Source organism: Copidosoma floridanum, unplaced genomic scaffold, assembly GCF_036245765.1.
Source record: "Copidosoma floridanum isolate Cflo_tuat_1 unplaced genomic scaffold, Cflo_Japanese_pri ptg000019l, whole genome shotgun sequence".
NCBI classification, from domain to species: Eukaryota; Metazoa; Arthropoda; class Insecta; order Hymenoptera; family Encyrtidae; genus Copidosoma; species Copidosoma floridanum.
This window is the reverse complement of record NW_028321896.1, coordinates 17,781,039-17,804,385: the sequence shown is the minus strand read 5'-3', so window position 1 is coordinate 17,804,385 and position 23,347 is coordinate 17,781,039. Positions and strand designations below refer to the sequence as shown.

Genomic DNA, 23,347 nt, shown 5'->3' with positions numbered 1-23,347 from the left:
ATTTGCAGATCCGGTGTAAGGTCGAGAGCGACGACTATAGCAGCGCGAACGCTGGCTCGAGCTCCGATAACGAAGCTGTAAGCATTGGACCATCTTTATATCTTTGCACCTAATATCATTGTCATCCCCGGGCCGAATTCAACGAATGCCCCCCCCCCCATTTTTTTTTTGCTCTGGAAGAAAAAAATATTGCCCAAAATTGTACACTCCCATCGCACGCAGTGATACGATATTCAGTTGTTTTTTCGTGTTCTCAACGAGCCGATTCTTCCCTTTTTTTCCCCCCGCCAAGCAAAACAATTTCGCGCTCGCGTTTCGTTATATTCTTCTTCTTCTTCTTTTTTTTCCTCTCCTCTCGTGCCAAATGTGGTGGTGCCCGGCAGCTCTTGGCATCGGCACTCACACACACGCAAATTACGAAATAAAGCAAGGAAAACGGCGCGTAAGTACATCGTATCTTTGTACGAAGGCTCATCGTCACAAGGCGCAGAGCTGGAAAACATCGGGTTACAAAATCGGTATGCCCACAAACACGTAGCATATACACACGCAAGCGAAAAAAAACGCAATAATATCGTCACCCGAGGAGCAACTGCTCTCTTTCAATGTGCAATAGACCTTCGTCCAAGGTCGCAATCTTTTCATTACTGTGAAAATCCACTTCCTATGTGTCATGTACTCCGTCGATGCTGCACGGCTCCGATATGACGTGAGTGCAGCTCGAAAGCACGACATTCTCTGCGAAAAACAATAACCTATATATACTCATTTCAACTTGCGATGTAATTATGTGGTAATGTGCAAAAAAGCGAGGCAGCCGGAACTTTTCACTGTTGATCGCGTACTCAGCGCTTTCTAAAGTATATTATATAATTTGTTTGCCATCAAATGTTATATATTTATTGTGTTTTACCGGCCGGCACGATATAATATATTATTGACAAAAGCGAGTCCTCCGCCAAAGTGAATCAACATATTACGTAGGAGGAAGAGAGGAACAAAAATTAATCCAGGGAAAATCGAGAAACAAATGTTATGTCGCAGATATCGGTATGGTATTATTTACATATGCAGCGATTTCTCCTTTGTTCATATTTTTCGTGGGCGAGATAATACACCGCAGCATTTTTCATCACCGGCAATTTCACCTTCATGCATTCAAACACATGCCCGCATATAGACTTACAGAAGCATCGGAGTTTCTTTGTCTCTCCAAGCTCTAATGGTTTTCCAAGTGCATTAGATATAGCTGTGTATAAAAGAGAGAGAGAGAGAAAAGAAGAGGCTGACCTTGCCGCGTGAGGTGCATTGTTGCTCCGACTCTTTTTTTTTTTTTTTTTTTTTTTCCATGGCCATATACACTCCTTCGCGCGTGCAACTTGCAAAGCTCGCGTCATATACACAAACGCAGAGTTATTAATTTACTCGCGTAAACGTCACACAATAGATTAAATTAATGTACACGCATCCCTGCGCGCTATCGGATTTTTTTTTCTCCCCACGCGTACAAATATACGCTCGCACGTGGACGGCCATCAGTTTTGCATATCCCCTTACATTGAAAAATTACTGTTTTGCACACTCGTCCCTGCGCGCGTCCTTAAATAATGTCTTCAATACAAAAACGCACAAATAAGTAAAGGTAATCTCGCGCATCGTTCGTTATGACTTTGGTGAAACACCAAACATCAATCATTTGGCTGTTTATCTCGTACTTTTGAAAAATAGTGACGTTTTTTTTTTTTTTTTTTTTTTTTTTTAGTCTGTCACTAAACAAAGATTTTTTTCTTTAGTTTTATGATCCCTCGCGCTCTCCCCTTGCTCCGTGCATAGATTTGTTTGCAACGTGAAAACGATGGAAACAGGAAAAAGAGCTGAGTTTGAAAATAAATTTATTTTTATGAATAAAACCAAAGAAAAAGCAAACAGTGACACAAGAAAGCGTCACCCTATCGCAGTTATGTACACGTATACACCACGTAATACAAGTGAAGTAAAGATCGATCGAAAGATCGCCGGGTGACCTCGACGATGGAACGTGCATACACGTATATACTTACACATTGTGCGCCATTTATATGATATCAACACATAGTTATATAGCAGCAGCGAACAAAGAAAAGCTACTGCGCCACCACCAGCACACAGCTAACCCGGAAAAGATGAGGAGCGAGAAAAGCTCCGTGTATCCATGCAAGGCTATATATATATATATATATATATATATATATATATATATATATATGTTACAACACATGCACACATACTTATACCACTCCAACTTAAAAGCTCGTATACCCTGTAAACAGTATTAATGCATATTATGGGTTCAGCACCAGCAGTTGCGTTATTGCATTGAAATACCTATACTTATAACGCAAACAACGGAGGCATCGCTGCAAATAAATGAAGGGAGAAGAAGAAGAAAGACCGGTGCTGCTGCTATCGCGATTAATAGCCTCTCGCGCTTATACATACATGCAATAGTATCCCGCTGAGGATAGATAGTTTGCTATTATAGCTATACTAGACGAGAGTCAAAGAGGTACGAGAGAGAGAGAGAGAGAGATAGCCACATATAGAGGGGGCGGTGAGGAGGAGGAGGGGGTGGCTCGTGGCGCGTGTGCAGAGATAAAACATATATATGCCTATATAGGTACTACCGGTACATGTACATGTGTGTATAGGTATGTGTCTTATATAGTATAATGGTGGCACGGAGCCGGTGGCACGCGCATACCTACATATTTTATGCACACATATACGGTAACACACGCTGCGCGCAGGGCACACTACTGCAATGCATGCATCAGTTGCAATAACGTGTGACATACGTGTGACACCGGTATACACATATACATATTATGTACTACATAGTATATACCGGGTGACGTCAGTGCACCGCGTTCTTGGTCGCCCGGCACGTGTCCCTACCCCTTGCCGCGCGCCACCCACCGGCTTCTGGGCGCGCATGCACCAACACACTGGTGCACAGCATATGCAACGAAGGACGCGCTCTCTGCTGCAATGCACCTACTCTATAATACGATGATATACCATTACGTATCAATATATATATATATATATATATATATATATATATATATATATATATATATATATATATGTACACATACTACTACACGATACGTAGTAAGTATGTCATTGTATTGTGTATGTATACTGTATGTACGTATAAACGCTGCCGGTATAAAGAGGCGGTGGAGGTGGAACAAAGCCGGGAAGCCGGTGCGTAATAGTTGTGGGGGTGCGCATTGCAGTTATGTATACATTACACGTGCATAGATGTGGACTAGCTCTTTCTCGGTAAGGTCACCGCGGCCCTGACTATGCACGCGCGCCACACACACACTGTACCTTGTATATACATGTATATGTATAGAAGAGAGAAGGCACGTGCATGTGCATCCCACCGCCTCCTTCTCTCCCGAGAGCCGTGCAATAACGATGTATATATATATACACATATATTATATGCCCCTCGGCGGAAGATTTATTTCTAGTTCCACCTCCTTTGGCCTCCCTCTTTCTCTTTTCCTCCCTGCTCTGCTCTGCACGTTTTGCGATGGAGCCAGCAGAGGGGCTCTCTTTCGGGAGTGCAAAAGTGCATTTGGAATTTTTCGAGGCAATTAAACTCTACGGGGGTAGTCCGATCGGCAAACTAAAATTTCCTCCCTCCACCCGACACGCTTTGTTCGCCGTGCAGGCATCAGCTCCTTTCGATCCGCAATCATTCGTTGGAATAAATGATGATGTTTTTCATTTTATAATATACTCGTAATAGGTATATCATAGACAGAACCAAGGAGCCTGCAGTTGCAACCGCGCCGCGTCATTATCGTAAATTTATGCACGGATACATACATATGTTATATATACACACACGCATATGTATGTATTTATGTATGTAAATGCATGAAGATTTCTCGATTCGCGCGTTAGGCGGATTATTGTCGCATCGGCCGACGCAAAAGGAGCGCGCGCGCCCACTGTCATTACGCGTGCTGAATTCATGATGTATCATAGATGGAAATTTGTTCTCGAGTAATCGTTGAAAAATGCTATTTGAGCCGACAAGATTAATTTGCACCAGTTAATTTGACTCGACGCGCCTCAATCCGTATCTCTTCATCCGTTTGTTGGCTGTGCTTGTGGCTACACGTGTAAAATGTAGATGTTAAGTCTTGATTAGTTGCTTTTTTTTTCCCCTTTTTTAAAAACAAGAGGATTTTCAAAATCTGCGGTTCTTTTCTCTCTTTACTCCAGCGAAAAAAATTCTCTCTCTTACTCGCATTGTTCTTGCGTTCGCGGGTCTCTTTCAGCAGTGCCGAACAATGGAATTTCCCCTTTAATGAAATTTAGAAAGTCGCTCGCAAAAAAAAAAAAAAAAAAAAAATGTACAACCTACACTTTTCGTCGCTCCACGATCCTTGGAAACTCTCCCGACCCATACCGATGAGACACACACTTAACTTCGCTTTCATTCCTCCCGGAAGTTTTTGACTTTCGCTGTACTCGTTTCGCCATCTTTGTCTTGTTTTTCGACCTTCGAGCACTTTTATACCGGTACTTATTTACCCTCGAGGGTATAAGAGCCGATCTTTATCTGTACTGCGCGAAATCGGCTGCAGAGATTAGAAATTAGAGGCGAGCCCAGCGACAAAAAACAACCATATTACGTATACCGAGGACTCCAACACTCCGCGAAAACGCGTGGGCATATTGGTACACGTGCCGATCATCGGCTATATTGATCGGTAAAGTACTTGTTTCTAACGTGCCTCTGCTGCGCTATTTTTTCACGTCTTGCTTGCCACGGGTGTCGACTGCAGTTTCCTTTGTACATACCTGTACACGTAACTTGCCATCAGAAGTTTGGAAAAAAAAAAAAAAAAAAATTCCAAAGCCGCATCGAGTCGTTAATCGACCTCTCGCACGCAGCGATAAATCATCTCTGCAGGCACGAAACGTCCAAATAGCCCAGATACAACGTAACTCATCACCGACGCGACAGATCGAAAGAACAAAAGGTTCACGATGGCTAAAAAAAAAAAAAAAAAAAAAAACTGTGTCAACGCAAAATCGATGCCAAACACATACACACACGCGTGTACGTGTATATATACATTAACGGGAGGAAGAGGCGCGGTGTAAGGAAGAAATGACGAGGAGAAAAAAGATCAAGGCCACGCGCTTGCGCTCTCCACCACCGAATGTCGTGCCAATAAATATAAATTCGCTCGTATATATACATGTAGCTCTGCAGCCGCGGAAACGAGAAGAGCGCGCTTGTGTGCGTGTAAACGTATTGCACACTTACGCGGAAACAAACTCACTCGTAAAAGTACCTATATATACGCGATACCGCGCACGCACACAAACACACACATGCGATATTGTTTCGCTCTTAGTGTGTTACGCAACAGCGGGAGAGGAGGTGGCGTTGTGCAATAGATAGTCATGTACCTACACATCGAATAATATATCCACGCGGAGAGCTAGTGCGCGCGCGTCCGCGTATACACGCATGTGTGTATGGGTAAGTGTAGGACGTTTTCCACATTGAGACGTACAAAGTGTGGATACTTCAATGTTGAAAGCGTCCGAGTGAACCGAGCGAGTGCAAAAACGAAGTTCGCGCGAAGTGATGGATATACTTATATATGTAACAATACAGCGCGCTCGGCAACAGAGGCCTCCGTCCGATTGTACATGCGTATGTACATATTATATGCGATGTATACAGCTAGCATCAGCTGTGCTTCGAAGTGCAGTACAGCTGATCATTCGTATACTCGCGTATTATAAGGTAAAACGCCCAATACTTGGACAGATTTTTCGAAACTAATTTTAACTCTCATATTTCGAGATTAATGTGCAATACTTCCATATTTTTTAAATATTAACTTGTAATTAGGATACCTTAGGGTTATATAACACACAAAAAATGTTTTAAAACAGCTCTTAAATAATAGTTATCGTACATTTCAAAACGTGAGTAGTTGGACAATCATTCTCGACTGTCGTAGTAGTTGGACAACCTTGAAAACCAAAAGTTGGACAATGCTGCAGTACTTGGACATGTTGGAAAGCTGCAGTACTTGGACAATACTAACTTAAACGATTTTACAGTTGTATAAATCATGATAAGGCCCAAGTACTTGTTAAAACTAAAGTATGTATTTAGTTAAATACCTTATAACGAAAAAAGGTTAACGAAGGTGATAAATAATAACAAATTCATTACGTGAAATTCGTAAATAAAATTTTTAATTTTTTTTCTAAAAATAATTTATTAAATGCAAGATAAATCCTTCAGGGTGCACTTTGATTTTCAATATTTTTTTTAATTTTTCTTACTTTTCTTTTTTGTTTTTGTTGTATGACCTCCACTTTTGTTCTTTTTCATTCTTTTTTATTTTTTTAAAAACATTTTTCCTTTTTTCAGAACCCATACTTCATCTGTATTTACAGTGAATTGGAGGTTAACTTTTCAAAATGTTGAAAAAACAATTAAAGCGGTGCACCCCTTAACAACAAAACTGATTAGTACAGTGTTTTTTTCTACAAAGTACTTCACTTTTTATACACTTTTGTTTAAAAAATTCGAGTAAAAGATTAACTACGTTAAAAGGTAAACAACTTTGATTGTATGTCCATGTATACTGCGGCTACGACGTTTTTGTGCCTATGACCTGAAGTTGGACAAGAGCTCCACGTCTGTCCAACTACTACGAAATCGTGAGGTGTACTTGGACGGCTAATTTTACATTATAAAATTTTTTTTTGTCCACGATTACATTAGAAACATTGTTAATTAATGTAAAAGTTGTAAAATAATACCATACAGCATGCATACAAATGCATTGGGTTAATTTTAACGAGCATTACCTATTATCAAAATTATAGAAAACGGAGAAAAATTATCGCACTCTTATGGCGCCTACGGTGAAATTTAGAATCATTCGCTTGTATTAAATTTTGCTGAAATTTATTTAAAAATTCAAGTATATCATCAATAATAATCATAGCGATACTAATCTATTACGTTTTTTAAAATATCTCTTTTTTATTTGCTACAATGACTAATTTTCCACTGTCCAAGTATCGGTTTGAATTTCAGTTTTGTCCAAGTATTGGGCGTTTTACCTTACTTCATTGTCGCGTCTACGCGAAGCTTGTGTAACGACACGTGATGCATTTACGCTCTATACATGTACAAGGCATGCGTATACGTATACGACCGTGAACGAGGACGTCGACGCGATGATGCAGCCAATGCACGTTGGTATAATACCTATACGTATCACAAGTGCGGATATAGATCTTTGCACTGTGAAGTTGAAGTGTGGCTCGCGAAGATGTCGATGAGCTTGTAAACATGCTTAATGTCGTTGCACTAGGCTCGCGGATATACTGACGCATGTTTCGTTAGTAGTGAATCCATCTATTGTCAATTTGAACGGTATGTTTTTTTTTTTTTTTTTTTTTTTTCCTCATCGTACGTAAATGCACTTGGTGCTTTTTTCGCTTCCTCATTTTTCCTTCTCTTTATCTATACTCCGTCGCCAATTGATGGCTTACGTAAATGTATACATACATGCATGCAACGGAATAAACAGACACACCGAGAAGAGAAAATTTTCCTTCCGAGAACGAGCGTGACCGAGAACTTTTTTTTTTTTTTTTTTTTTTTTTTTTTTCGCTAATTCCCGTACAGTGGTGTATACAGTGAGCGCGGTTGTTGCTGGTTTTCTTTTTTAGATTTCTTATCTCGGTACTGCGAGTGTGTTGTTGTACAGCCTTGGGGTTTTGCGCCTCCGCGGTATATAGGTGCCTTATTCTCTATTCCAAAATGTCTAATGTGCTCACCGGCAATAAATCGCGTTAAACCACTCGTTCGTACCATCCGCAATTTTTACCCGATTCATCTGATTTTCGTTTGTAACTCGAGTGTCCTTGCACTTGATATACCTATGACCTACTCGTACAAGGTTGCGTTATATATATACACGACTCACACGACTCACACTTCCGAGTTTCCTTACTTCACTGTTAACTACGGAGACGTTCATTTCTTCTCTCGCCGCTGGGCGGCTCTCCCTCTTACTTAACCGAGCGATATGATACAGTAAAGACTAAAAAAAAAAAAAAAAAAAAAAAAAGAGACATTTAATAGGCAAAAGAAAGGAGGTATGAAAGGTCAGTACCTATATACATACCTCTGTACTGTTACCGTAGTAGCGAATTTCTGTCTCTCTACATCACGTACCAACTACCTTACACTGTTTCGCGGTTAATAGAAAAATCGGCGAGCACCTGACCGGCAATTACATTTAGCTCGGCGATTTCTCCTCGAACGTTTTCCCATGCGGTGTTTGTTAAACCATTCATACGTGTACCGAGCAAAGTTTCGTATTGGTAGTGGCGAGGGCCAGCTATAGGCATTCTCGTATACGCGTGTCTTGTCTATTCTCATCATAGTCGAAAAAAACATTTGTGGGTATTTCCCGTTCGTGAAAGATAAAAATGGCCACGTAATTTAGGACCATACGTATTTTGTTTCTGCGTTACGCAACAGGTACAATAATATACACATATACATATAGCAGCTAGAATATCGACTATTCTAGAACATCGTGTGGATAGGACGGAGGTATATATTGTATGGAGGCCGTGAGGAAAAAAAGATCGAGATATATTTATAAGCGGTCGGCTAATTACTTCGATCGGGTTATCGCGCTCTCCTCTTTACGCACGTCGTCGCTCGGTTATGCAAAGATGATCTCAGCGTGGCCTTGGCCATCGATGCAAAAAAAAAAAAAAAAAAAAATTCGCATGTATATACGTAACACACAAGAAGGAGGTTGGCGCGTATAGGTGTAGCGAAAGAGCGTATAATAAATACTTATTTTGGGAGCCCCGCTGTCTAGCTTGTATAGCAGATCGTCGACGGAAATGCAGGAATTTTTTTTTTTTTTTTTTTTTTTTTTTCTATGCAATTTATACAATGGGGACTTTGGTGCGCGTCTTCATTAATGGAGATTACGAGGTAAAGGTATATTGTACGACGTAACGCTTACAAGTGTATTAATACACGGTTGAAAATAGCTCGAGCAGAGGAAAAAAAAAAAAGAAAAAAAAAGGGATCATTATATTTTCGCATTCCGCTCGGGGAGAGGGTGTGTGTATTTTCAGCGCTGGCTCGCTGTATTAAAGACCCGATGACACAACAGGTGAATTCTGATAGATGACGAGAACACGTCTATTTTTGATGAATTGAAAAAAAAAAAAAAAAAAAATTTCCTTTAAAAAAGGAAGCGAAGAAGAAGAAGACCTTGCCGCGGTCGACCAAACTTGTAGCAAAATCCTATATCAAGGAAATTCTGGTGCTCTATTGTCTACAAGCAACCATATACCAATGTACCAAGCCTTGCCTGCCATATATTATATGCTACCGCTATTACACGCAGCTCTGCTGTGACGCCCGTATCGGTATATGTCACGCACAAGTCGCACGTGACCGTGACACGGTCCCCTCGGCGTGTAATATTCCTCTCTCTCTCTATAGCTCCCAATAACCTTTCCACACACAAACGCACACACGCCGTGTAATACACGTAGGTATAGTACTTGTACACGCGCGTATCGGCAACTCGTATAAATAACAATTGTCGCTGTCGCGTCGCCCTCCATGTGTTCATATATACGTATACCATAAGTGTATAGTCGAGCACTTGTCGCACACACGCTACTTGTATATTACGCAACGCTGTAGTAGCTCGTGGTTCGCGCATTGCATGTGCCGGTTGGCTTTTTCGCTCTGCGAGCTTATATTATGCGCACCGGCGTCACTGCATATAATATGCACTTGGAGCGCACGTGCGCGCGAATGTGTGTTTCAAGGTTGCATGGAAAATGCAAAGAAAAACCTATAGGAAGCATTTCCACGTGAAATTTGTATGAATCGGTCCTAATTGTACGATGTATACACATGTCCGTGGACGCGAGGTTCGTCGCAAATTTTTATCGATCGCACGCGTATCTTTTTTTTTTTTTTTTTCCCCACGACATATTTTCGTGCCATCGAGAGCCCCCGCGTGGCAATTTGTTAATTTCCCCTCCGAACGCTCCGCATATCGGTGCTCATCGTACCATCATCATTCACCATCAGAGAGGCGATTACTATGTGTGTATCGAGGAAGCGCGTGTGTCAGCGCTTACGTCACGCCAGTGTGGCCTGTACACGTGTGTATTATCATCTGCGGCTCGCCCCTCCTCCCAAGAAAAATTCCTACACATACTTGTATAAGAAGCGATCCTTAAAATCATATATGAGCTGCTTCCGCGCCTGTGTTTTCCTCTCGCCGCGTGACGCATCTCGCGCTTCGATCAGCCGGCGTCACGACTCGCGCGCCGGCCGGCGCGTGTAACGAACCGCGGTGTTGCGCAACGGCACAATTTTCCATGCACGACTTTTCATCTCGCCCAAGGCTGCATATATATATAGGAGCAGGAAAACCTCTTGCGTGGTCATTTTTCTGTGTTTCACAGAGTGCCAATGATCGTATGAATGATAGTGTGGTACGTATAGGGAGGGAAATCCATACAACTGCGCGGTACTTTTGCACTGTATGCAAAAAATGTGTATCCGATCGATTGCGACGTTTTATTACGCGGAGGAGATGGGCCAAGGCGAGTGTGTTTGGAATACCGTACGTCAGTTGAGAGAGAGAGAGAGAGAGAGAAAACAAATATATGTACGCCCCGAGGAATGCGACGAATTTAAAAATACAGAAGTGTATCTGTCGCGTAAGTTTCTAAACATGTTTACGCGTGTAATCGGGGATAAGAGGAGGGGACCCATTTTCTCGAGTCCATATAGATCTGTGTCAAATGGTCTCTTATCTTGTAGTCGCACACATGGCGTTTCGCTGTAAAATTTTTTACGCTCGTCTGAATCGACGCGTTGACATTAAAAATTTTTGTTGAATCATTGGATTACGCGGCAAGGTCGCAGCTGGGTTTGGCGAAAATGAACAAAAAAAAAAAAAAAAAAAAAAAAAATATATATTTGTAATGAATGTAATACGCGCACATATACGTGACTCGGCATCCGAGTTTCTCGGTCACATAATACTCATGCGTGTATATAATTATGTACCTACAATATGTTTATCTGTGGACGTCGTGTATATTCTGTAATTTTAATGTTCCAGGGTCAGATCCGACGAACTGGACCGAACCGCGAGGACCTTAGCAAATTCAACGAACCCAGTTCCGAATCGGTACGTATATCACATATTTTCTCTGTTTTCATCGACGCATCTTCCATCATCGTTATCATCTATTTTCATCTCGGTATATCTGTGAGACAAAAACATCATATTATACTTATACGTAGGTACAGCCTTCGCGCGAAGCGCACAATTAGTACGAATGTGTGCCCCAAAATTGACACGAGCAGCAGTACAATAGGCAAGTAAAAAAAAGTCTCTAATGCTGTACGTCGTCAGACACACTGTCAGGCTGGATCATCAATCACGTCTCGGTAACCCCTTGTTTTTTTTGTTTCCACGAGAGACCGAGATGATGGTTGAAAAACAAATATCGCCACGGGCTATACGAGGCCGCGAACCACTGCGGGTCTCGGGTGTATGTATATTTTAATAGCCATCGCTAGTATGGGTTACGGGTTACAAACATGTTGTGACGAAAATTTGGGGAATTACCCAGGCGCGGGCAAAGCTGTACAATAAGTCCAATGGAAACGCCGTGTACGAGGTCAGGTGCTGGTGTAATAAACGAAAACCATTTTTGGAGCAGAGAACAAAAAAAAAAAAATGGGTGTACCTCTACGTGTAGCTTGATGGTTCGCACGCGCGTGTATGTACCCAATACCTTTTTCTATACAGTGTGCCGCAGTGGTTTGATTGTTTTTTTTTTTTTTTTTTTCACAGGCGAGTCCCCTCACCGCGACCCAGAAACGTCAGTCTTTGCCAAAGGCGGCGAAATCTAACGTAAAAACCCCGCTCGCCAATGTTCATCGGTATTAACATTCGCGCCGTATAAATCGAAAACAACACGCGCGCCAGACGGCGATAAGCGAACGAGAGAGTTACACCATTTTTTTTTTTTTTTTTTTTTTGTCGACGCAGCTGTAATATATAATAGCACGGAAGTCATTTTGTGGCGGCTCGTGGCTTCAAATTGAAACAATGCGTCTGAGAGTCTTTTTTTTTTTTTTCACCCTATTTAATATAATTTCGGTGATACACGGAGCGCGACGGCCCGTGTCCATCCGCAGTCCCCCTTCGCCAACGTAGGCGTTACGCTCTATATATATGTACTGACCAAAAAGTCTGTTGTCCAACGGTATACAAAAAACCCACCGGCTGTACACACAGGTATACTGTACCAAGAAGGTCAAGGTCGCTCGCGAATTTCAGGCGTGACGCCCTCCGCTCTCATGGCCCCCTTTTTTTTTTCGGTACGTGTGTGAGTGTGTTTTTTTCCTCCCCAAAATACACCGACATTTAAAGCACACGGCTTGCTCTCGTCGGCCATATACGTACAACAACGAAGACGAGGATTTATCCGACATCTGCTGGGATTGTGTTATCTTCTTTTCTCCATATCTTAGTAGCGATTATTACTTTTGTCTCGCTTCCTCGGTAACGAGGAAGATGGCAACGCAAAAAGCGCGTACACACCTCGAAGGCCACCCGAGAAAGCCGTACTTTTTTCGTCTTCAATTAACAATCTCGCCAAGTGTATTTTTTGCCAAATTACCTTGCCACTTCTCCTGGTTGCGCGCAATAATAATTAGCCCCGGAGAGAGGCTTTCCCGTTTTGAGATCGCATTCGCGGCGGTGGGCTTTCGAAAATAAAACGTATACATACACGTCACGCCGAGAGTCGAGTTTTCAAAATAGAAGAAAAGAAAAAACGTAATCGAAAGAGAGAGTGCGCGCACTTTCACGCGCTCGTCGTCCTCCTTTTTTTTCCCAATCCGGGCCGTGTACGTATAAGCAGGCACACTCTGGTGCATCACAACCAACCGTACAAAAATCCAAAGGTCGCGTCCTTGCTCGATAAAAGGACGGGTGTATCGATCACTCCGTACGAGCAAAGGCACCTGACCATACACACACACACATAAATTAACACACCAGAGGTACTTGCACTTTTCACGCAACTTGGCTCCGCTGTACATGCATGTATAAGTATATTCGCGGGGGCATTACGTGCATAAACGCTCTCCTTTCGAAATCAGCCGGTATGCGTACGCACATGTACCGTATGGCTATATTATATACGCCGCTGCACAGCTACAAATATATATTATATACGCGGTAGTCACTTTCTCCTCCGTCGTTCGCTTTCACGCTCGGCCTAAATCCTTTCATTTGCCATCGCCATTGCACCTCTTGCAAGCATCATACATACCTGTATATACACATGCAGCGGCTCCTTTTGCTCCGCTCTCTCATACGTATAAAGTATATGCAGCCATGTGCGAGTCCTGCAACCTGATCGTAGTCACAGCTGACGCTATACGGTCTCGGAAAAATTCCAGCTTTCGGCGTGGCGCTCTTTTATTTCCTTGCAAAAATTTATATTTACCTGCGAGAGAGAGAGAGTACAAAATATTTTCAGCAGGGAGGTTATCCGAAGAAAATTCAATTTTGATACTGAATAATATTCGTTATGATGAAATAAAAAAGAAAAGAAAAAACGTTGTTCGTGGGGCACTTTGTGGTGAAAAAAGGTTTCGAAAGCCAAAAGAGAGCGAGATCGTTACGTGGATCGAGTGAAAATCGGTTGGATCACGCGATGCGCGCAATCCAAGAGGCGGCAACGCCGGTTCCCGGCTTTTAATAACCACAGGCTTTGCACACTATTCATGTATATTTATATACTTGTATGCAATTCCTCTCTCGCGCTCATAACACGTGCATATTTTTTTTTCTACTTCTTCTCTTTTCTACGCTTATCGGAGATCGCGATCGGCGCTCCTTATATCCTTTGTACATATGTATATATATATATATATATATATACCGTGCGTGCGCGCGCGAGCATAATTTTTCCGGGCGTCGTTGGCTGCGGAATTGATATCCTAGTTTGAGCAAATAATTACAGTTATTGCGTGTACGAGGTACTTGTACTTACCTGTACGCGCGAGGAATAAAAGAGTTTCGTTGCCGGCGAGAGAAAGCTTCGCCACATGTATACGCGCGCGCGCTTTGGATGTCTGTAGCTGCTTGCTCCGCGGCTAATTAAACACGACGCTCGAGCGTAGCTGCCGGGGTGTGCGAAAATTTCTCGCAAAAAGAAAAAGCACTACACCCGTGGGTGGGATTACTAATTGCACGCGACGAGCGTTCAATGAGCCTGTCGCTCTCGATCGAACAGGGAAAAATTGCTCGTGCAATGACACCACCGTACGACGAGAGGGAATGCGGGACGCGTGTTACTATATAGTCTATAACCAAAGAGCATTATATTATGTTATACATAAAGGGAGGATCAATACGGAAAAACGAGGCTAACGTGTACGCGGTAATATTTATGTCTTTGGAAACACAAAATAAGAGGAAAAAAGAAAAAAAAAAAAATGAAAAGTTGTGTGGAGACAACGCATGATCTAAAAAAAAAAGCTACGAAATCGATGTAAGTATAAGTTTGAATTCAGTCTTGAATAAAACATTCATTTCAAATAAAACTTTCAGTAGAACTTTTATTCAGCTACATAAAAAATGAAAAAAAAAAAAAAGTAAAAAAATGCCGAGGAGGGGTGAAAAAAAAAAAGAAAAAAAAAAACCCGAGGCACTGCACCGTCAGCATGAGGTAGTATAGTCTGGACTCGGACGCCATCCACATGCACAGGACTAAGATCGGCGCAGTCAGCTGAGCGAGATCGAGCAAAGGGGCATCAGTGAGAGCGAGCGGGACGGGTGGGGGCAAAGTGGCCCGCGCGCACACACACACACAGCTCTTTATATATATATACCTCCCGCTCACGACCATCAGCTGATTTACACTCGCTGACACATACATACACACCATTTAGCTTATAGAGTGTACAAGGAGAAGGTTGCTCGCGCTCTCTACATATATACACACGGAGGAGGAAAAGGAGCTCACACGTATACACGTACACACATACACGAAGGATAATTTGTGCGCTCTCGAGCTTTCTCCCCGCGTGCATATTTCCTCGCGGTACGTAAGAGAGAGAGAGAGAGAGGGACGCCGGTTCGTGCAGGGAAGGAGGCAGTGAGTGGAGAGGGAGAGGAGTATATAGTCCTGCCCTAGGTTAACAACGTTATCCTTCGAACGGGCGCCTTTCCCCTCTCTTGATGCACGCATGCAGCTGCTCTCGGTGTGCACCGCCATCGTAATATTATACGCTGCAAGTGCACACACCTCGCACGCACTTGATGCCGTACATATTATGCATGATGTATCACATACACCTCTACACCGGCAGCTGATGGGCGCTATGGCTCTTTTTTCTTCCCCTCCATGTATAGTTTTTCCTCGCCAATACAGTACAGTTGGTGTGCACCTATACGGAAAAATCGCACATAAGGTACTTTGAACCACGCACGTATATTACATACATGTCCGTAAACCCCTTTTCGCACGATGGAGCAAAAGCGCCCGGTACGTAACCAACCGTGCATATATATATATATATGTACAGTACACTTTCGATGATTTATCGCGCACTGCGCGGCTTATTATTTACTTACCCGTGAATAACACATGTGTGTGCATAAAACGCAAATTGGCGAGAGCCAATCGTGAGATATTATGTTTCTCTCGTTAGGTATACCTACATCCGAGAGAAAAGGAAAAATCACGTCTCGCATAGGACATATCCCTGCAGAGACGAGGTTGGGGCAAATGGTCCTTTTCTTTATCGCCGATTCATCTATAAGTGAGCATTTATCTTTTACATTGGTTGTCGAAAGCCGAGGGAATTACCAATATTTTGAAACGAATCGTCTCGCGTCAAAAGAAAAAAAGTCACTCGAAGCGCCGGATATTTTGCCACCGAGAGCTCGACCTACTCTCTCTCTCTCTCTCTCTCTGATTTTGTTTGCCGATACATCCCACACACACACACATTTTTGGGCTCGCGAATCGAACGACGCCGAGAGTTGTCGTGCGTCAACCACACACACATATATATGCGTTTATGCAGATTTCGAAAGATATGCGTTCAAACACACGCATCTTTTTATCAAAACTCCCTCCTCCCCCTCTCTTTCTTTTTTTGCTCGAGCTGCCGCACAACAACACAAGCCACAGCTCTCTTATCGCTCTCTCCGCGTTTCGCAAACGACAACGTTATCGATAAGCGCCCCAACACGACCCGGGCCCACGCTTCTTACAGCTGGCAATAATATTATGAGGATGGGGGGGGGGGGTAAGCAAAATTTCCGTTCTCCGTGACATTTGCAAAAACCATCTCAATATCTCAATCGAAACGAAAAAGGAAGAAAAAAAAAATTCCCACCGTCCGCACCAGTATGTACAAGCTCGTATGCGCTATATGTATCCACCCCGACGCGACCCATACGCGTTATTATACGAGGGGTTGCTTACCCCCTATACGCACCGACGTTGGGAGGGAGAGATAGAGTCGAGCCCCCGCCAGACGTGCAGAACGAGCGACATTCGCACGCGTATACTCCCCCTGTGTATACATATATACCCAAAAATACGCGTATGTATACGTATACATATATAGTCGAACAGACGGCCAGACGATCGACGACACAGCCGACCGAGCGATGAGCCGGCTGGCGGGATTTCGGCGAGAGTCCGTGACCTTGGCTCCGGGATCGTCGACTCCGCCAATCTAACGGGGTCTATACGTGCGAATACGAGTACGCGCGTCTCTATATAATCTTGTTCCTGTGTTGTATACGTACATATGTATATGTATGTATACTCCATCAGGCGAGACGGGGGTCGGTCTGCAGTACAAGCAAATGTATACAACGGAGGGAGCGAAGGAGGAAGAGAGAGAGAGAGAGACGGATCGATAAGGAGAAAGAAAAAGAGAGCGTGTACGTATAGTACGTGCCTCTTCAGCTGATGCTCATCGGGCAGGATAATGACCGGCCGTCCTTTTCTCCTCCTCCTCCTCCTCCTCCTCCGTGTAACTTCTGTGCATGTATATTGTGAGCGCGATAGGTTGCACGTATATACGAGGGCTCTGCTCCCCGAGCGCTCTTTTTCGGCTCGATCGCCGAAAGCTCCACGTTGGAAACACGCAACACCTTGGCATATGTATATAGCTGAACGGCTCGGTTGCACCCCTCTCGCACTTTTACTCGTCTCTGTTTCCGCCTATCTCTTTTTTTTTTTTTTTTTTTTTTTTTTTTTTTTTTCGCACCATAGATTTGTACACAGGATGTGTGCACCGATCGATTGGAGCTAATAGAATTCGCAGTAGCAGCAGCATAAATTGTTTCGATTTTATCGAAATTACATATAGAGGTATATGCATAAAGCGAAAATAACCGAGGAGAGCGCAATCAAAAAAAAAAAAATTTATATACATTTTACATCTTTTTTCGACTCGTCGGCCGATAATGGAAAAAAAAAAAAAAAAAAGAAAAGTTATCTTCGCGGTTCATTAGACCTTTAGCTCTGGCTTATAACTCATTGCCCTCGCCGTCGAGCAATCAATTTCGCTGAGCACCCGATTTTTGCTGTCGTCACCGCGTGTATCTCTCACGTATATATATACATACACACGCATAACTGCTACTGGGCTTTTAAAGCATTATGTATACACGCCAAAGAGCACACGCCGTTAATGCGACCTCAAACAAAAAAACAAACTAACACGTCTCGGGCCCTTTCCAAACAATTTTGTTTGCCAGCTAGTATAAATATATTTATACCAAGGGTCAGTAAATGAATAACATATACAATACCTCTCGAGCTATACGCAGGTAAACGGCAAGCGGATCAGGACACCTTCGCATATACAGACACATGTATAGTGTCGACGAACGGGTTCAAGGAAACGGGGGTGGCAAGAGGAGGAGGAGGAGGAGACGAGCCGCGGCTGGGTCGGTGTTGTACCTGTATGGGTTCGATCGTCAGCTCGCGTCAACTCGAGCCAAGGACGCGCGGCCCTTTCTCTCCCTTCGACTGTTTATCCTTTCTTTCTTCTTCTCTGTATATGTATATACTTAAAGTCTCAGAGCATAGGTCCTTGTCCTCCACAACAAGTGTTTTTCTGCACGTTTTTTTCCTCCCAAAGGCTCCAATTGAATTTTCTCTTGGCGCGAGAGTCAATCCCTCCCCCCCCCTTTTTTTTGTCTTTGCGGGTACAATCAATCGGCTTTCTCGCGACGACGTGCGTATGCGTGCGTCTCGATTTTGCAGGCGGGGGAGGGAGTGTTTGCTCGATAAACGTTTGCGCTCTTTCGAAAGTGCGAAAATATTTCCCGTCGATCCGTGGAAACGATAAAACGCGCGTTGTTTTGCTACAGTGTGTGTATATATATGGTATAGCCCCGCGACCGAGTGCATTGACGAGGGTTCGTCGGTCTTGCGTGGCTTTGCGCACGAAAATCCCGGTAGGGATCGGTGACTCGTGGGATCTGCGAACTCGCTGATAAGCCGCTACAATTTTCCACTCTCTGATCCCCGATCGGGAGCTTTTTCTCTCTCTCACTCTATTTGGCTTATTTTAATTTATTTATTTGTATGGTTAATTATTATTATTCATTTTATTGTTGTTTTAATAATTGTTTTATGTACAGTCTCTTTGTTGTTGGTGCCTATGACACCGGTGTTAATTAGCAATTAACTTTACAATTGTATTAAAGATTATATGTAACGAGCCGAGCTACGAAGAGCGCTCTGCTCTTAGCTCTTTAATAATAAATTCAATTCAATTCAATTCTCTCTCTCTCTCTCTCTCTCTCTCTCTGTGTACACGGACGGCGTCGCGCGAACTTTTCAATGTCGCGACCACCTCGTCGGAGCAGTGTGTTACAACAACAAAATAAGGGAGAAAGACGAACTCGACGAGAAAAGAGACTATACGTTTTCTAGCTATCCGTCCATCGTGGGGTTGAAGGTTTTTGCGTATCTTCGTGTTTTATACGAGTATTCCTGCCGAGGAACCTCGAATTTTTTTTATTTTCACGTCCCAAACATAAATTGTTTTCATCGAAATGTGTGTGAATTTGTAAGTGGATTGACGACTTGATTTTACTCGTTGAATGTATTCTCAATTCAGTTACTTTCAATTGGCACACTTTCTCCATCCAACTTTTTTTTTTTTTTTTTTTTTAATTTAGTCATCAAAGGATATAAGAAAAACCTCTGTAATGACTGAACCTTGTAGTTTTCAAATCTCCAAAATGTGTGTACTCGGAGGCTCCTTAAAACTGATAAACTATAGAGATTTCACGAAATATTGTAACCCCCATGCTCCCAAAGCAGTCGATAAGGTGCATCGAGTAAATAATAAAAGAGACACTGGGATACTAGTGACAATGGCAATGATGATATAAAAAAATCGCGACGGAAGAGCAGAAGCTCGCGTACTTGTGATAATGCGCGCGCGTAAGTTCGCCTCTGCTGTGGTTCGAATCTCGCTTTTCGACCCAACAGGTAGACACACACACACACACACGCACCCGCGGGGAACAATGCACGCGCGTCCGACCTTCGCTTGTATATTGAACTCTCTCTCACTTTTCTACCGGACGCTTTTGCCTTCGGCGAGGTGAATACACTCTCTCGTGCACGGGCCCTCTTTTCTGCCGCGGTCGCGTGCGAGCTAGAGCATATATACGAGTGGTCTTCTTCTCCATCTTCGTCATCTTTTTCATGCAGGCCAATTTTAGAAGACGAGAGACATCCGACGTATTTCCGCTCTTCTTTGGTGGATAAGAGCTCGACAAATTGCACGTATCGCACAGCCAAAGGATAAATAATATATAGAGGGAGTAGTGTGCAGGTAAACAAACCTATACAGTACCTCACTTGGCACATTCACAATTTGGTGTCTGTCCAAACTCGGCCGTATCTACTGATAACAGCGGCCGCGCGCCCACTTCCGTACGTGCAGGTATCAACATCGTCTCTCCTTTGTTGTTCTCCATTAAAAAACTCCCTCTCTCTCTCTCCAGGTACATGTAAACCTACGTATAGTATTCTTCGCGCGATAAAAAAAAAAAAACAAGGTCATCTCGCCGGGGAGGCTGCATCGATCATAATTGTAATACCAGCTATACTTCTCTTTATACTTGTTGCAATGGTATTTTATCGTAGTAAATATTTTAACCAAGCGAGTGACATGTTGATTCAAAAGTCGTCCTGCAATATCTTCTTCTTCAAAACAACGTGACGCGCAAGTGATTGGCGACTATTTGCGACTCGAGTAAGCCCTTGATGCGTATATGTAATAAAAAAAAAAAAAGTACATCATACTGGAATCGAGTCAATTTGCGTAGTGCAAGAAAAACCAGAGCCACTGCCCACGTCAGAGGGGGGGGGGAAAGAGAGGAGGAGGAGGGCGATAAAAGACCGGCCGGCGACCGAAAAACCGGAGGAGGCAAGGCGCGATAGCAACGGCTCTTGACCCCTTCGCGCAGCGACTCTCTCTCTTTTTTTATCCTCTCCGGTTTCGCTGATGCCGCGTCATCGTCCTCTACACACTCCGCTCCCGGGCATTCCTCTCCTCTGATGCCGCGAACGCTACGATATGCGCGCTGCAAAATATGTTGCGTGCCGGGGAAAGTTGCGGGACTCGCTCTCTTTGAGGCTTGTTTATACGTATTACGCTGCAATTTGTGGCTCATGTGTCGATTAGTCGTACACATATATAATTGTGCCATCGTGGAGCATCGAAGCGATGACGCGTCGTCCCCACTATACACGATTCACGAAAAATGTTTCATTAAATGCACATCGGGACTCTCTCTCTCTTCGCATGTAATATCCATAGATGGCGATTGCTCGTCGAGGCGCTCGAAAAAAGATTTCGCGATGCACGTGTGTGTGTGTGTATAAAGCACGTCACGGACGCGTGCGCAGTGATCCGATGATTTTAAAATACCCCGCTCGTCGACGGCGGTGATTAATCTTCCGGCCGGCCGATGTGTATGTATAATTGCACACGCACGTATATGTATGCTGTACCCCGGTCTTTAGCGTTTGGCCGCGTCGCCAAGCTGTCGCGGGTCCTTCTAAGGTCGCCGGCGACGTTAACCCTGACCCAGTGATGGCCGGCTCTATTCCCGCTCCCCGTGTGTGTGAGTCTATTTGCCGACTGGCTCAGGGGGAGGTTTAAAATTAGCACCGGCCGGAAAACTTGGAAGAAGCTGCTTCGCTCCCCGCGACTGCCTGTCTTTTGGTACTTTGCGTATACACGAGCGATTCCGCGGAATAACCCAATAGTTCATGGTTTCGTTCTTTTCGCTCCTACGGCATTGATTTTAGCCTTTTTGCAAAATTTCGGAAATTTACCTGTAAATTATACCACCGGATGGAAAGGCTGCTTTCGTCTCTCGTGTCGAAACTCGAGCGGATTCAACGGCACATTTGAAAAAATAAATCATATACGCGCTAATGAGAAACATCGCTTTTTAATATTATTGCCCCGAGCACTGTTTCGTTTATACGAGTACATTCGACCCGATTTAAATTAAAATCCCCGTGTAAGTAACGCGTGCGAAAACGAGTTTAACCTAAATACAGACGTTAAATTGTCCGCAACTCGAATCCCCGGATTTTACGGTTTACTCGCCGAAACGAGAGGAGAAAGAAAGAAAGAAAAAGGTAATTTATTGCAGCGACCGTAAAAATATCCTCGCCCGGCCGTGCTAATTGCGTTTATTTGCTCTCGCGCGTGTAAAAAACCATCAGGGAGATGCACACGCGTGTAAATGTAACACGCCCCCCCCTTCCCTTATGTATCTCTTTATTTTTAGAGACTTTTACGAGATTGCCGCTGCGCGCGTGTTTTTAGGCCAAGAGAAATTAAAAGAAAGAAAGTCACGAACGCAGTGGGTACGTATATATAAACGCCCGCACGCTTTCGTCGTCGCAATTACATTCGCGAAATCCCAAGGGCCGCTGTGTCATAAAAGCAGGCCTATATGCACGAAAGGGGTGCGGTATAAATATATGCCCTCGGAGCGTGGGTGCAGTCATGTATGTACCTTACACAATCGCGGAAGTGAGCGCGGCACGTGCTCTTGATTTCCGTGTATGACCCGACTGTTGCCAGTGGATGCTTACGTAAATACGTGTAACGTGGGCTTAATTGTTATTGTTATTAGGTATATCTCTTACGTAGAGCCGTGGACAGCTGAGGTGTATTATATATAGGGTGGAGAACTGCTTGGGTGCTGTTTTCGAGGAAAAAAGAATCGCGAAATTGTTACAACGAATGGTGTATACTTGCGTCTATGTAGCGGTCATCGTCACTGCTCGTCAAAATGTCTGACCATCGTCGTACCTGTTCTACTTGTCGAAAATATTTACTCAAGAAAATCGACGTTTTTTTTTTTTTTTTTTTTTTTTATTTTAAGTTTGTATTGTTGCTCGGAGTTGGTTTGACAAAATAATAAATTACTTATTTATGCGCCGGAGAAAAATTTCATTACATCTTTTAATACGACCGAATTACTCTTTCAACTGATATAAAAAAAAAAAATTTCATTCACTCGATTTTCATGATTTTTATATTTCAAGTACAAGTACGCATATCGGTTCACATCTGTATAAAATATACGCACAGACATATCCCCTAAAACATGATAATTATAAAAGATCCGAGAAAAAATGGGGGTGGGGGTGACCCTCGACACGAAAGGGTAGTGTCTAATGGCCGTGCACGTGCATCGGAGAAAGAGCAGTGCACGATGATAATAACCGCATTCGTTCAAAATGCCACGAGGACACGCGGACCCATAAGTTGAAAGAAATGGTAGTTGGGGGGGGGGGGCACATGAACATCCAGCAGTAGTCGTATAGAGAGTCTATGTATTATATACACACACATAAAAGCGCGTGCCCGGCATAATAACGATAAGAGCCGCGGAAATTAATGAGGCTTAACGGTGCAGGCAGCAACAACAGCTGGAGACGACTGCCCCCTCCCCTCCCCCCTCTAATTCGCGGTTGCGCTACCAACATATATACACACGTATAGTTTCTCCGTGCGGCTTTCGCGAGAGGCTAATGCCATCGGGCTGCAATGTGCACTTTGCCGGGCCCTTGGAGCTTTTCTCTAATGTATGTACGGCGTGTACGTTTGTACAAGGGCGGC

General features: G+C 43.5%; 1 protein-coding gene across 4 annotated transcripts in view; it reads left to right on the top strand.

The window, feature by feature from the left end:
* The window catches only part of Glut4EF (Glucose transporter 4 enhancer factor), a 106,266-nt gene that overhangs the window by 62,060 nt on the left and 20,859 nt on the right, over positions 1-23,347 (top strand). For 2 of the 4 annotated variants that reach the window (XM_014351508.3, XM_089592846.1), the window contains 2 exons: positions 9-77; positions 11,241-11,309. In XM_014351508.3, coding sequence (XP_014206994.2) covers positions 9-77; positions 11,241-11,309 — 138 coding nt within the window. The remainder of the gene's footprint in view (positions 1-8; positions 78-11,240; positions 11,310-23,347) is intronic. The other 2 variants (XM_089592845.1, XM_014351509.3) reach the window with 2 other exon arrangements.